At 43.3% G+C, this 15379-nt stretch overlaps 1 protein-coding gene across 1 annotated transcript; it reads right to left on the minus strand.

Moving 5' to 3' along the window:
* Window positions 1-1409: 1409 nt before the first annotated feature.
* CENPS (centromere protein S) lies at window positions 1410-11218 on the minus strand. The gene is made up of 5 exons (XM_048825063.2): window positions 11063-11218; window positions 8972-9095; window positions 7517-7550; window positions 3385-3451; window positions 1410-2117 (listed from the first exon to the last, which is right to left on the minus strand). Exons 1-5 carry the CDS (start codon window positions 11108-11110, stop codon window positions 1959-1961), a joined length of 432 nt encoding a protein of 143 aa, XP_048681020.1. The 5' UTR covers window positions 11111-11218; the 3' UTR covers window positions 1410-1958.
* Between the last annotated feature and the right edge of the window lie 4161 nt (window positions 11219-15379).

A 15379-nucleotide genomic window follows, 5' to 3' on the forward strand; every position in this document is an offset into this window, starting at 1 on the left:
TCAATTCCACCCAAAAATTCAACAGCTGAAGCCTTCCACAGCTCATATAGGATCAAATTCACACAGCACCAGAAATTCTGTGGAGCAGACAGTATCAAAAGGCAGATCAACCTCAACATTAGATACTTCTCTGGACTTTATTTTATAGCCTCTTCCCCAGAATGGCTAAATAAGTAATCTGATTAAAAAAGTGAATAAATTAAATATCACATGGAGTAGCATGAGGGCCCAAAATGACGAAAAGACTGAACAACGTCAATGGCACAAATGTTCTTAAGGATATAACACCAGGGTTTTGGGGTCATAATCAGCCCAGTCAGCCACATGTTTCAGAATTCCAAATATTTCTGATCTGGTTGGCTGGTGTAGTGGGTAGTGCTCTGCACCATCATGACTCCAGAGACTCCAGTTTAATTTTCAGACATAACCCCCATTTCCCAGCCCCTCTGAAGGTGACAATGCTATGGAGGTGTCACACTCAGCTAGATAACGATCCCCTGCTGGTTGCTTTGGAAGCAGCACTGAAGCTCAGAAGAGCTGCTATTTCAAAGCTGCTATTTCGAAGTTCACTGGGGACTGTAGGGACCTTTGAGGAACAAAACTTGTATGGAAGCTCCACACTCAGTCTTAGCTAGAGCAGAGGGGCACAGAGTGTGGCACGCAGAATTAGACAAGTTTCAGAGTAACAGCCGTGTTAGTCTGTATTCGCAAAAAGAAAAGGAGTACTTGTGGCACCTTAGAGACTAACCAATTTATTTGAGCATGAGCATCCGATGAAGTGAGCCGTAGCTCACGAAAGCTCATGCTCAAATAAATTGGTTAGTCTCTAAGGTGCCACAAGTACTCCTTTTCTTTTTGAGAATTAGACAAGTTATCCAGCTGAGGCCTCACCAGGGGTAAGCAGAATGGGACAATTACCTCCCAGGTCTTACATATGACATTCATCTTAATATGCCCCAGAATGATATTAATCTTTTTTGCAACTGCATCACATGTTCAAATAGACACAGGTTCATTGAGCTGAGAAAGTCCATAAGGCAGAGTGCTAACTGGGACAGCTCAGGATGAGTGAGCGGCACAAGATAAGTCTAAGTTCAGAAAAGGGCAAAAAAGAAGCTACTAAAGAGGCCAGTCTCATCCCCCTATATATTAGAATCAGAATAATTATTTAGAAATGACCCTGAATCATAGGTCCACCAGTAAAGAAGGTTGAGGACACATCCAATAGTAATCCAATGCTACATTTGACTTTAGCCAGAAGGTCTGGCAGCAGCAGAGGAGATGAACTAATCTTAGGATATGTTGTCAGTATCTTCTGTTTCATCTAAACACAAGGGCTTGAAGTACAGCTTGTTCATTCTAATTAAAATAAGAGTGTTGCACACAAGTAATTTCACTTGGGAAAATGATGCAGGAAAATCTACTTTAATAGCCAAAAAGAATGACAAGCATGAGTTATGGCTGAAAAATGTTTATACACTTCAGCAAAGTAGCAACCAACAAGTGTGGAGTATCACAATTCAGACTAGCAATTTGAAGAAGCCAACCACAAATGACATGGAGGATTGCCAGAAAGCGTCCTTCACACTCTAGATTCTTTTATGTGGCTAGGCAAAGGATACCTTGCTTTAGAGTTTCAAGCACTCAATAATAAATTCTCTTTTGGGAAATATAAATAGAAAAACATGAAAATATGGCAATACTTGTCTTTGTAAGCCTTCCTTTGATGACCTCTAAAAAGCTTTTGGTGTTGATGCCTGTTTTTGCAGATGGAACTAAAACATTAATCGTGTTCACCTAAAACCTAAGGACTCAATGCTGTAGCTACCCCACAAAGGCAACTCCCAATGGAGTTCCCATACAAATAGGCTGCAGTTGTTTCCCTAGGATAGTATTGGATCCTTACTGCTCCATGTTTCAAAGCAGATTGCAAGCAAAGAAGTGGTTTGAGAGGAAGATCATCCCATGTTGGAATCCTCACTCTCAGCCATAGCAGCCTCCACCTGCTCATCAGAGGTTCGTCTTCCTTTTGCTGCGCTGGACTTCTTTTTCTTCCTCTCCTTTTGTTCCAGATTATTCAATGCAAGCTCTTCACTCTTCTGGGTGATATACCTTAGCTAACAACAGAGAATTATTAATCAGTCATCTGCTGGGGATTAGCTAACAACAGAGAATTAATCAATGATCTGCCTGTTCACGCACCCTAAGAAAAAAAACTGGCCAACTTCCTGTCTACAGACAGAAACATTCCACTCACCAGTAGGGCCAGGCACCAGCTGTCCTATTTTTTGACTAAAACCTTCATTTTTATTTGGATTTTCTGTAGAAACATCCTAGAGAACTGAGATCCCAGTGCTGGATCAGTGCCTTGGCTTCGATGCTGTACCCTGTTCCCTTACTAGCTCACAGTTAGTTACAGCTATGTTTACACAGATTTGTAGCTAGCACAGTTGTGGTTCCAGTATGGAGACAGCACAATAATCTTGTTTCTCCTCACAGACACTCCACATCCAATTAAGTTATACTGCATCTGGTAGTTAGGATATAAAATAAAGCTCCAGTCCTCACCAATTCTTCTGAGATGGGCTTGTGTCACATGTCCCACATGGAAAGAAAAAATTACCCAGATAAGGCTAAAATTAGCAGCTGAGGCACGTTTGCAGAGAAGTGTACAAGGTTGCACAGAAGTATCTGTTTAGATAGTAAACTCCTCAGAACAAGGTCTCTGGTTTCTGTGCAGTGCCAAACACAATGTTGGTGCTTAACAAATACTTGTTCCAATGTGCAGGATTTATGTTCTCTTCCTGATGACGTTTAGATGCTTACCAGGATAGCTGTTACATGTAACAGCTAAATTATGCGGAATGCACATCGGATCTCATATAGGCCATCATATGACAGAATATTTACAGAAATCTGGGAAGAATAATCTCCACTTTACTAATGTGTTAGGTCATTTAGCAGCTTTGATGAGATTTCCCTGACCCGAAACTCAAAAACATGACAGGAAAAACAAAAGAATCTCTTTCCAAGTCTGAAGATATTGTAACATGTTCATTGGAGGTTATGTTCTGCACCAGGAGCCTCAGCAGCTTTGCTGTATCTAGAACACGGCTGCTGCTCCAGCTGTAATCAGATCTGTGCTACTATACTGAGGAAGAAATGTCAAACACTAGAGCAGGATACAAAAACAATCAAACTGATCACCAAGGATGCTGGTTCGGAGATTGGTCTTGCCACCCCACTATCCATATCTTTTTCTGGGTTATAATTTAAAAGCAGGTGTTAATAATTTCACCACCTGTTTTTTATGCAGATGCTCTTGGGAATACTCGTGTAATTTATTAGGAATAAAATGGAGGGAGGGAAATGTGTTAATCTCACCAAAGAGTTGCTCCTCCTGGCCAAAAGCTTCACATCTTCTGAATTGATTACAGTTCGTTTTCCATGCCTGCATGAAATTAAAAAAACAACCAGTTTGCAGTATGTTTGCTGAGATCTGTAGCAAAGGGGTGTTAAAAAACACTAAGTAAAAAAGTCTGTACACCTAACCATGAGCTCTCTCACCTGTGTCTGACCATCTTAGAATGAGATAGATCAGCAAGAGTCCCCAGCCACTCTTATTTATGATAATAAGTGATAATTTAGACAGCACCTTTCTTTTTATCCAAGGGTCTCAACGCTCTTTACAAATATGGATATTATCCCAATTTTGCAACGCCCCTTAGGGTGCTAAGCATTTCACAGAAGACTTAAAAAGAAACAGTCCCTGCCACACAAGATCTTACAAGTTAAATTGATGAGGAAAACAGGCATCAAGCGTTCCAGCCACTTGTCTAAGACTCACATAGTGAATCAATTTCAGAATTGGGAACAAACGCAAGTGGTCCGGACTCACAGATCCTGCTCTAAGCCACAGTTGTTTGAACCCAAGCAGTCTCCTAAAGCTCTGCTGTTCTTGAGATAAACTCCCATGTCCTCACCTGAAAAAGGTGGCAGTGTCCATGGAACATGTTAAAATGGTTTTAAAGTCCTTCCTTGAGGAACATATCCAAAAAATAGTGATGGAAAACTGTACCTCTGAACCAGATCCCTCATGTGCAGAATTCCACAAGGATCAATTATGTTGCCAGTCCTATTCACCTTTTAGCCATAATGAGAACTGGTAAGATGACAGACTCCTGCGCCAGCAATACGCAGATGACACATGGCTCTACTTCTCCTTCACCACATGTGACTGTACCACCACTGCTAAGATGGCCCAGGGCTTTGATTAAATCAGCTCATGGACGAACAGAAGCTGGTTCAAGCTGAACCCAAGCAAGACTAAGGTGATGCTGGTGGGAAGAGGAAAACACTTTGAGGAATTTGCAGTTATGGTGCAGTCTCCTTTGGTTGAAGGTACACAACCCATAACTGGACAATTCAGTCCATTGTTTAGGACGGCTCTTGAGTCCTCGCTGATGCTAAGCTCTCACAAAACAGCATCTATGAGAAACATTTTCTACCATTTCCAGTTGCCTATGTCTGGGTCCTAGCTAGTCACTATTTCTAACTCTGGGTCTATAGGTCTGAGTTTAGGGGTGTGACCTGCTGACATCCTTCCTTGGGATGCTATAATACAGCTGCCTAGACCCTGAAACCAGTGGCTTAGATTTCCTAAGCCTCCCAGTCACTCACACATGCACCCTGAGAGTTCCTGTGGGAATTCTGGCTTTCAGTTTACCCCCTTTGGAGACAACATAATAGGAAAGCAAGGAACACAGATTCAGAAAGGAAGTTCTTAACCACAGAAATTTTTCTCTTAAGGCACTCGAGAGTCCCAGATCCTGGAAAACAACAAAAAGTGCTGAGACACACCCTCCCATGCTCTGATCTCACTCTTCCTGCAAGTCTTTGTTACACACTGTGACAGTCGGCCCCCCTGCACAGAGAAGGACCTTGCTCTTAAATAGCACCTCCATCTCTCTGCCACATACTCGCACTGAGAAGCTCCAGATCTGGGAGTCAACTTTGCCCCTTTCTTGTGGGCCCCTATGTAGAGAGGCCACTGTTCCATGGGGGTGTGCCAGTAGTTGAGACAATGAAAATCGGCAGCCTTAGATCGCAGTCTTGATGACTTTTCAGTCCTTCAATGAGATATTAAACACCTTTCCCAGGCAGTGAGCATTTCCAGGATTGTGCAGTCACAGTGCCCAATATTTCCACACATAATGTGAAATAAGTTCATAATCTGACAGACATCCCATCCTGTCACACCACCATCCACTTCAAGAGCAAGGCACATTTCTTCAGCTAGCCTTCTCTAGCACAAACAGAGTAGCAAAAAAAAAAAAAAATCTACCCAAACATTACACATAATTTCCTCTCTAGGAAGAGAATTAGAGAAAATGAACCACACATGACAGATGTTAGTCACACATCTTAATGATTTAATGGAAGGTGCTCAGATTCTACGGTGATGACGGCCATAGAAGAACCTATATAGAACATGATTTTGGCAATTAATTGATCTTTAAATGGTAAATAGGCCCGATGGGATGTTAGATAGGGTGGGATCTGAGTTACCACAGAAAATTCTTTCCTGGGTATCTGGCTGGTGAACCTTGCCCATATGCTCAGGGTGGGGCACGGGTCACTTGCTGGAAGATTCTTCGCTCCTTGAAGTCTTTAAACCATGATTTGAGGACTTCAGTAGCTCAGACATAGGTGAGAGGTTTTTCATAGGAGTGGGTGGGTGAGATTCTATGGCCTGCGTCGTGCAGGAGGTCAGACTAGATGATCATAATGGTCCTTTCTGACCTTAATATCTATGAATAACTGAAAACTGGCACCTCAAACAACACAGCTCCCTCTGACACCATCTTACGTTACTGGGTTAGTTTTGACTCAGAGTGCCACCTACTGAATCCCCAGCACTACTTTAAGCTCTCTAGTTCAGCCGGATAAGACACCCCCATACTGCTAAGCGTTCAGAGCTTGTGAGTCATCTAGTCCCACTCATTTAGATGATAATGCATTTCCCTGTCATCTAAAGACACTGATTTAAAGCTATCACTTGAAAAAAAATAAACCCTTCCAGTGACCCAGAGGAAGAAATGTGCTGGCAGGCAGCCACACAAGCAGATGATGTAACATCGGGAGGGGAAGGCCTCTTGAGAGGAAAGAGAGGCCAGGAGAAAGCAATTCTGAAAGAGATGTCCCAAGTAGCACAGAACAAGGTGTAAGACAAGAGTGAGGAGGCTGCAGGGGGTGTTTAGGAAAGAAGCCTTGGAAGAGCAATGAGAGTAAAGATGTAGATGGGGTGAAGTTGTGCAAGGTCTTGATTCAGGGGACAACAAGCTTGAACTTGATTTCAAAGATGTGGGATTCAAAGAGGGGAATGACACAGTACCAAGAACTGGGAAAGGAAGGCAATTTTAGCAGTAGGGCTTTGTACAAGCGGACGAGTGGCAATAAATGAAGGGATGTTGAGAGAGCAGAGATACAAGGATGCTTGGGCACTTCACGTTATAAGAGTAGAGTTAGATACCCATCCATTTAAAGCAAATACACAGATGACCCAAAACAGAGATTTTAAATCGACAGGGGTTTTGCATACAGAAATAATACAATGGGGAGGAAGGACTGTTGGCATCAAACCTGACTTGTTGGTACACTGAAAAGCTTCAGCCTCTACAGTCCTCAGTCATTCAAGTGGTTTCATAAAAACTTTCAATAACAATAATTTTCTGTTACCCACAGTTCTAATTGAACAGATGAGTACAAATCACAGGCACATCACACAACAGAAGTTTTACAAGTGTAAAACCAACTACTATTAATCCGTTCTTCGAGAAGCACGACTAATGCTAACAAGCACAGCAAAATGATAACCTCTGACTGTGGTTACAGTGCTGTATTTATCCAGACATCTGCATGCAATTACATTAGAGAGAACACAATTCACACACAAGACTACACTCAGGAAGCAAGTTTCAATACAAGGGCTTTATAATTCTCTAGGTAATTTATTTATTTTGTATTGTGTATGTTTTTTTCCTTCCTTGGTACAAACTGACAAAGCAATTCTGAGACAAACGGATAGGAGGGGGAAACAAGCCACAGTACTATCCAGAGTCCTTAAGACACGACTCACATCCATTAAACAGTTTCTGAGTCAAGCACTCAGCAAACTTTGGAAAATGCCCTGACAGTTTTGAATCAACATTACCAATACAGACAGTCCACTCAGATGAAAAAAATATGACACTCTTGACCCCAACCAAACAATGAGCACTGAATAAAAGCTACATTCTAATTCAGAATGGCTTCAGTATCTGTTACCTAACCTCACAATCACCCACCAAATGAAAAGCAGGCTGGGCCCCTTGAAAAATGCAGAAAGTATAGGCGCTCTCAAATACAATGGGATAGGGGGAAAAGGAAAGAGATGTCATTCTGTATCCAAATATATCACCGAGTGAGAGCAAAAAACCAAGACTTTGTAAGGATTAAGTGTTCTTGCTGTACCTACCTTGCGAACATTTCAAGGTCTTTTGCAAAATTTTCTGAAAGACAAATTTTAAAAATACATTTCATACAGTTAAAACACTTCCTAAAGTCAACAAGATTAAATCTATTTCATTTCTATAGCAATTATTGTGGCCAATAATGTCTCATGTACAAAACACCATTTGACTCAAAGCATTTCAGAAAATACATTTAGCATTGTTGCTTGTAAGGTCACCATCCTTAGGTATAAAGGGCAGCACCCATGCAAACAGCAGTGTAAAATATGATGCACAACGGTGCGGGGAGGTGATGGATATTTTTGGATAGGGACACCAGGGCAAGTTTCTGTGTATGATTATATAATAACAATAAACTTCTGCTCTTACAGACATTGCCCTGGGACCTTTTACATCCATGCAGAGCAAAAACGACCTCACATTTTTAAGGCCTCAGTCTGAAAGACACAAACAGCATTATACTCAACTTATCTACCTTGGAAGTATGATGGGTTGCGTTGTTCTGCTAGAATTTGAAACTGTGGTCCCATGAGTTCAAGGATTACATACTTGAATATTAGACCCGTAAGCCATCTACATTGGCCAAACACCTCTGGCTAATCTCAAGTGATTAATGTTTATAAACCTCTATCAGTGCTAAACATTCTTATGATTTCATGTGACACGGCTGGAGAGGCCCAGTCCACATTGTGGCTCTATGGCAGAAGTTGTACCTAGGGAGAAAATGACACCTTTTGGGGCTAATACCCAACTGTTACAAGAAGTACTGTGCATACAAAGTAGCCATGGCCTTGTTTTAAAAAAACAAACAAACAAAAACAACACATTCCATTAATTGCATTTATTTATTTCAAAGACTAGATATAAAATAGCAGTGAAGGCTTCTGGACCATTATACATGATAATTTCTAGTTAAGGGGAGATTATGAACAATAAGCTGACTTGGTAAGTAAACCCAGGTCAGAGAAATGCTAAGCAAGCATAAGCTCCTCAGATGGCCCAAAAGTTTATATAGCAGTTATCATGCAGAACCACCTGAAGCATTTTCAATTTACAAAAAAAAAAAAAAAAATGAAGTGCAGAAAACACTATTTCAAGAGATTGAATAGCTGCACATACAATAAGAAAGGCAAGACTCAACCCCGCAGTCCGAAAAGGCTCTCTCTGCTTTGCGCTATCAGGCATCAGCCAAAACAACCATGTTATCTGGAACCATTATCAATACACATTCTTGAGACCAGTTTCTTAATGTGGGCCAATTTCTTGCATATATGAGACCATATCTGAGGTTTCATAAACCTTGTGTTAAGTACCCCTTCATGCCAGGAAAATAAAGTTAATATTTCTTGTACTCTTTAAAAGTGACCCAAGACACAGTCTAATTCCAGTTCTATTTTTTAAAAAGCACTTCATCTCCACTGATTGTTCCTGTGTACAAATATAGATATGTATGGACATACCACATTGCCTGAAGGTGATCTCTGAAATAGCTGCAATGGTTTGTTTGCTGAACGGAATGCCTTTGTCTTCTGCAACTTCTTGGCACAGACAACCAACAGTGTAGTGAACTGCAGCCTTTAGCCTCTGAAACAATCCAAAACAATTACACAGTTGACTTTACATACCAATACACCACCTCTCAAGTAAATTATAAAGAAACATTCACTGACTGAAAAGATAAAACATACATCATTGTTTAACAATACAGAACAAAATTATTGCGACAGCACATTTATGAAGCGTGTAGTCCCATAAGTGGATATGATGCTTTAAAATACAGACAAAAATGGATTCCCTTACCCTTAAGGGTTACAGTCTAAATTAAATTGGAAAAAAACAAGATGGGAAAGGACAACAGAGTCAATATAAAATATATTGGGAAAGGTCTATGTCCCTTAAGGATAGCAAAGACTTTAAAACAAATTATTAATATTTATTATTAAAATATTCAAGTAATGAATGTTTGATCAAATCACAGCATCAATGATACCTTGCCCTTTGCTTTTCCATTACAAATTACCTACAATGGGTTTCTGTTTACTTAGGTTTGAAACCAACACTTTTTTTTTTTAAGTTTACAATGAGCTCAGACCACCTTTGTACAATTGATCTCATTTGTACTGTGCATGTGTATACAAAAGTAAATCCTATTTATGGGCCTGATCCAGGGAGATGCTTAGCATCTTTATCTCCCATTAACTTCAGAAGGACGTCCTTAAAGCCTGATCCATCTGACAAATACTTAGGCCTAGATCCTCAAAGGTATTTAGGCTCCTAACTTTCAGTTACTTCAATTGATGTTAGGAGCCTAAATACCTCTGAGGATCTGGGCCTTATATGCTTATGTAGAGCTTGCTACTCTGAAGAATCTATGAGATTACCCTAAGCACTGCAGCAGGTGGCAAGTGGCTGAAGAATCAAGATTTGAGTGGAGATGTATACTCTGTCCAATATCCACAACTTAATTTTGTGGGAGAGAGCCAGAAAAAGCAAAATAAAAATATTAAAAACATAAATTAAAGGACAGCATCTTTGGTGCTCTGAGGCCTTCTCATATTGTTGAGATGTACTTATATTTAAATGCTGGACTTTTTTTGTTTCCTCTGGACAATTTGACTCTAATTTGATTCTTCCATTACGAAACTGACAATTTAGCGACTTGATTTACATTTAGGGTCTTTCAGAAATATACTGTGAATTATATAACATAGAACCATTTACTGCATTATAGCACAAAAGAGGCTAGTCATGTATCAGTTCAGATACTGGCATAACATTATTGGACATACCCAGTCCAGCATAGAAACACATGGGAAGACAATAAAAAAGCAATATCCCACACTGGAAGTGGGTGGGAAAGAACTGGAGGGGACACCATAGCTCTAGAAGGGGATTAATGACACTTTATAGGGCACAGAGATTTTCAAAGGCACAAATAGGAATCCTCCGCCAGGGGAATCTCCATTCTCTAAACAGGTTTCAGAGGAACAGCCGTGTTAGTCTGTATTCGCAAAAAGAAAAGGAGTACTTGTGGCACCTTAGAGACTAACCAATTTATTTGAGCATGAGCTAAATAAATTGGTTAGTCTCTAAGGTGCCACAAGTACTCCTTTTCATTCTCTAAACAGGGGTGGGAATAGCATCCATGGGGATGGATGGGGAGGGGAAAAACAGACAGAGCTATTCCTAAAAGCAGGTTGTGGGGCGGGGGAGGGGGGGAGAAATAGTTAGGGAGAGGGAGAAGAGTTAGGGCATTGGGTGTGGAGGAACATGACCCAAGGAATGAGCTGGGAGAGGCCACCCCGAAGTGATGGGAAATGGGGGCGGGGAGCTCTTATCCCAAGGGGTTTGGGCGAGGAAGGGAGGCAGGAGCGCCCCAGGGTGACTGGGGGAAGGGAGAGCACCCTCAGGGGCTGTGTATATACGGGGGTGGGGGTTGGGGGGGAAGACACGGGATAAAAGAGAGGGGCGCGGCCATTCCCCTCCGCTCCTGACAGCGAGAGGCGGCCTGGCGCCCCCAGGACGGGGCCGGGCGTCACCTCACCCCGTACCTGGGTGTGTAAGAGGCGCTCGCGCTCCCGCTCTCCCTCCGGCTCCATGGCGCGCCCGGCCTGCTCTCGCGCGAGCGCCACCGGCGGAGCCCAAATCTCCCGCCCAGCGCCCACGGGGGGCGGGGCCGCCCGTGGGCGGGATACGGCGCTGACCCGGCGTGGAGGAGAAAGGTGGGAGGGGAGCTGAGGGGGAGCCGGGCCATGGAGCTGTGGGGGCGGATGGGAAGGGGAAGAGAAGGGAGCATAGGAAGCATTTTTGTAAAAGTCCTCGAGGCCTCTCTCTGGCTGTCTAAGCCTTTAAAATATCTACAGGGCGCTTGGCCTCAATAATAGCCAATGGCAGTCGATCCCTCAGGTTCATTCAGCTGCATCAAAATAATTCAGTTTTATAGTGGTTGCTTGTAACCGTTTCATTGAATGTCACCTCGTTCTTATATTGACAGAGGAAAAAGGAGCACTCAATTTACCTTCTCTGCCCCATTTATTATGCTGCATATTTCTGTTCTGTCCCCCCCTTTTCATCGAATCCCTTCAACGTTTAGCCATTTCCATTGCCAGGGTCTTTCCATGTTTGTCTCCCCCTCTTTGGTGGAGGGTGAGAAAACCTGGATTTGTGCTGGAAATGGCCCAACCTGATGATCACTTTAGATAAGCTATTACCAGCAGGACAGTGGGGTGGGAGGAGGTATTGTTTCATATTCTCTGTGTATATATAAAGACTGCTGCAGTTTCCACGGTATGCATCCGATGAAGTGAGCTGTAGCTCACGAAAGCTCATGCTCAAATAAATTGGTTAGTCTCTAAGGTGCCACAAGTACTCCTTTTCTTTTTGTCTTGATTCAGATACACCTTAACTAGCCACTAGATGTCGTCATTTTCCTATACAATAAATTTTGATAAAATGAATATTAAGGAGTAAGAGGAGAATAATTCATGGTGTGAAATTAAGAAAGCATAAAGGGTATAATGCTGTAGCACCAGGAAGAGCCATGCCTTAATCTTGAAAACTCGTGGCGAACCGGGGAAGTCCCGGATGACTGGAAAAAGGCTAATGTAGTGCCAATCTTTAAAAAAGGGAAGAAGGAGGATCCTGGGAACTACAGGCCAGTCAGCCTCACCTCAGTCCCTGGAAAAATCATGGAGCAGGTCCTCAAAGAATCAATCCTGATGCACTTGCATGAGAGGAAAGTGATCAGGAACAGCCAGCATGGATTCACAAGGGAAGGTCATGCCTGACTAATCTAATCGCCTTTTATGATGAGATTACTGGTTCTGTGGATGAAGGGAAAGTAGTGGATGTATTGTTTCTTGACTTTAGCAAAGCTTTTGACACGGTCTCCCACAGTATTCTTGTCAGCAAGTTAAGGAAGTATGGGCTGGATGAATGCACTATAAGGTGGGTAGAAAGCTGGCTAGATTGTCAGGCTCAACGGGTAGTGATCAATGGCTCCATGTCTAGTTGGCAGCCGGTATCAAGTGGAGTGCCCCAAGGGTCGGTCCTGGGGCCGGTTTTGTTCAATATCTTCATAAATGATCTGGAGGATGGTGTGGATTGCACTCTCAGCAAATTTGCGGATGATACTAAACTGGGAGGAGTGGTAGATACGCTGGAGGGGAGGGATAGGATACAGAAGGACCTAGACAAATTGGAGGATTGGGCCAAAAGAAATCTGATGAGGTTCAATAAGGATAAGTGCAGGGTCCTGCACTTAGGATGGAAGAATCCAATGCACCGCTACAGACTAGGGGCCGAATGGCTAGGCAGCAGTTCTGCGGAAAAGGACCTAGGGGTGACAGTGGACGAGAAGCTGGATATGAGTCAGCAGTGTGCCCTTGTTGCCAAGAAGGCCAATGGCATTTTGGGATGTATAAGTAGGGGCATAGCGAGCAGATCGAGGGACGTGATTGTTCCCCTCTATTCAACATTGGTGAGGCCTCATCTGGAGTACTGTGTCCAGTTTTGGGCCCCACACTACAAGAAGGATGTGGATAAATTGGAGAGAGTCCAGCGAAGGGCAACAAAAATGATTAGGGGTCTAGAACACATGACTTATGAGGAGAGGCTGAGGGAGCTGGGATTGTTTAACCTGCAGAAGAAAAGAATGAGGGGGGATTTGATAGCTGCTTTCAACTACCTGAAAGGGGGTTCCAAAGAGGATGGCTCTAGACTGTTCTCAATGGTAGCAGATGACAGAACGAGGAGTAATGGTCTCAAGTTGCAGTGGGGGAGGTTTAGATTGGATATTAGGAAAAACTTTTTCACTAAGAGGGTGGTGAAACACTGGAATGCGTTACCTAGGGAGGTGGTAGAATCTCCTTCCTTAGAGGTTTTTAAGGTCAGGCTTGACAAAGCCCTGGCTGGGATGATTTAGTTGGGGATTGGTCCTGCTTCGAGCAGGGGGTTGGACTAGATGACCTTCAGGGGTCCCTTCCAACACTGATATTCTATGATTCTATGATTGTCCTGAGATGCATAGAACTTCTAGCAATAATGTTCAACATACGTAAAATCAGAAATTACAACTCTTCAGGATTGTCCTGGAGTCTCCAGGAATTAAAGATTAATCTTTAATTAAAGATTGTCATGTTATGAAAGCTCCAGGAATACAAAATTGACAACCCTAAATTACAACCCCCAAAACAAGCCAAATGCAGCAGTTTTCAACTGTAAACCCTTTGCGTTTTCTGGTGTTCATCAGATTGAAAAGTTTTACAGCAACGTTGCTATGCTTAGCTAGGTTGTGAGACATGGCTCTATCTGTCACATCACATTGGCTGTCTGCGAGCTGAGGACATTTATTTGTGATGGCAGTTATCTGAGATACTTATGTAAACACCATGTGCTCAGGTAAAAATGCAAGTAATTGTACTAACTATGGAAGTTTATAAATATTTTTTAAAATTGTTGGTGCTGAAATAATGTATCTAATTTCTAAACTAGAAATATACAGCTCTGTCAAATACTAGAGTCTGATTGGATTAGGAATGGAATATATCGGGGTGGGCAAACCTTTTGGCCTGAGGGTCACATCTGGGTATGGAAATTGTATAGTGGGCCTTGAATGCTCATGAAATTGGGGGTTGGGGTGCGGTGAGGGCTCTGGATGGGGGTAGCTCTGGGATGGCGCTGGGCATGAGGGGTATGGGGTGCAGGAGGGTGCTCTGGGCTGGGACCGAGGGGTTCGGAGGGCGGGAGGGGGATCAGGGCTTGGGCAGGGGGTTGGGCCACGGGAGGGAGTCCGGGGTGCAGGCTCTCGGGGGCGCTTACCTGAAGCAGCTCCCAAAAGCAGCGGCACGTCCCCTCTCCGGCTCCTACACAGCAGCGTGGCCAGGCAGCTCTGTGTGCTGCCCCATCCACAGGCACCACCCCTTCAGCTCCCATTGAGTGTGGTTCCCAGCCAATGGGAGCTGCAGGGGCAGCGACTGGGGCGAGGGCAGTGTGCGGAGCCCCCTGGCTGCCCCTATGCATAGGAGCCGGAATGGGACATGCTTCTGCTTCCAGGAGCCATGTGGAGCGGCGCAAACCCCCAATCCCGCTCCCTGGCGGGAGCTTGAGAACCAGAATAAAACATCCGGAGGGCCGGATGTGGCTCCCGGGCTATAGTATGCCCACCCCTGAGATATATTCTTGTATCTCAATCTAACAGTGGTTATGAAATGATAGACACAACAAATCCTATATACAGTATCTTGGCAGGTGGTGAGATGAGATGACGCTTGCGGTCTCCTCTAACCCTATGAGTCTATGAATCCGTTTGCCTCTAGGTCACAGTATTATTATTTGTGGCACCTTAGAGACTAACCAATTTATTTGAGCATAAGCTTTCATGAGCTACAGCTCACTTCATCAGATGCATACTGTGGAAAGTGTAGAAGATCTTTTTATATACACACAAAGCATGAAAAAATACCTCCTCCCACCCCACTCTCCTGCTGGTAATAGCTTATCTAAAGTGATCACTCTCCTGTGATGGTGGGTATTGTAGTTGTATGTCCTGCGGAAGTGAAGAAACAGATTGATAGAGCCCGAAGAGTTCCCAGAAGTCACTTACTACAGGACAGGCCTAACAAAGAAAATAACAGAACACCACTAGCCATCACCTTCAGCCCCCAACTAAAACCCCTCCAACGCATTATTAAGGATCTACAACCTATCCTGAAGGATGACCCAACACTCTCACAAATCTTGGGAGACAGGCCAGTCTTTGCCTACAGACAGCCCCCCAACCTGAAGCAAATACTCACCAGCAACCACATACCACACAACAGAACCACTAACCCAGAAACCTATCCTTGCAACAAAGCCCGTTGCCAACT

This window comes from Caretta caretta, chromosome 18 (genome assembly GCF_965140235.1).
Source record: "Caretta caretta isolate rCarCar2 chromosome 18, rCarCar1.hap1, whole genome shotgun sequence".
In the NCBI taxonomy this organism is placed as follows: Eukaryota; Metazoa; Chordata; order Testudines; family Cheloniidae; genus Caretta; species Caretta caretta.

What these genes read in the sequence shown, in the direction of transcription:
- CENPS (XM_048825063.2), bottom strand. Translation starts at nt 11,110, where the DNA reads ATGGAGCCGGAGGGAGAGCGGGAGCGCGAGCGCCTCTTACACACCCAG. An exon ending in GATCACCTTCAGGCAATGTG is followed by an intron (nt 7,551 to 8,971) that starts GTATGTCCATAC and finishes TTTGTCTTTCAG; the next exon opens with AAAATTTTGCAAAAGACCTT. An exon ending in CCAGGAGGAGCAACTCTTTG is followed by an intron (nt 2,118 to 3,384) that starts GTGAGATTAACA and finishes CTCTGTTGTTAG; the next exon opens with CTAAGGTATATCACCCAGAA.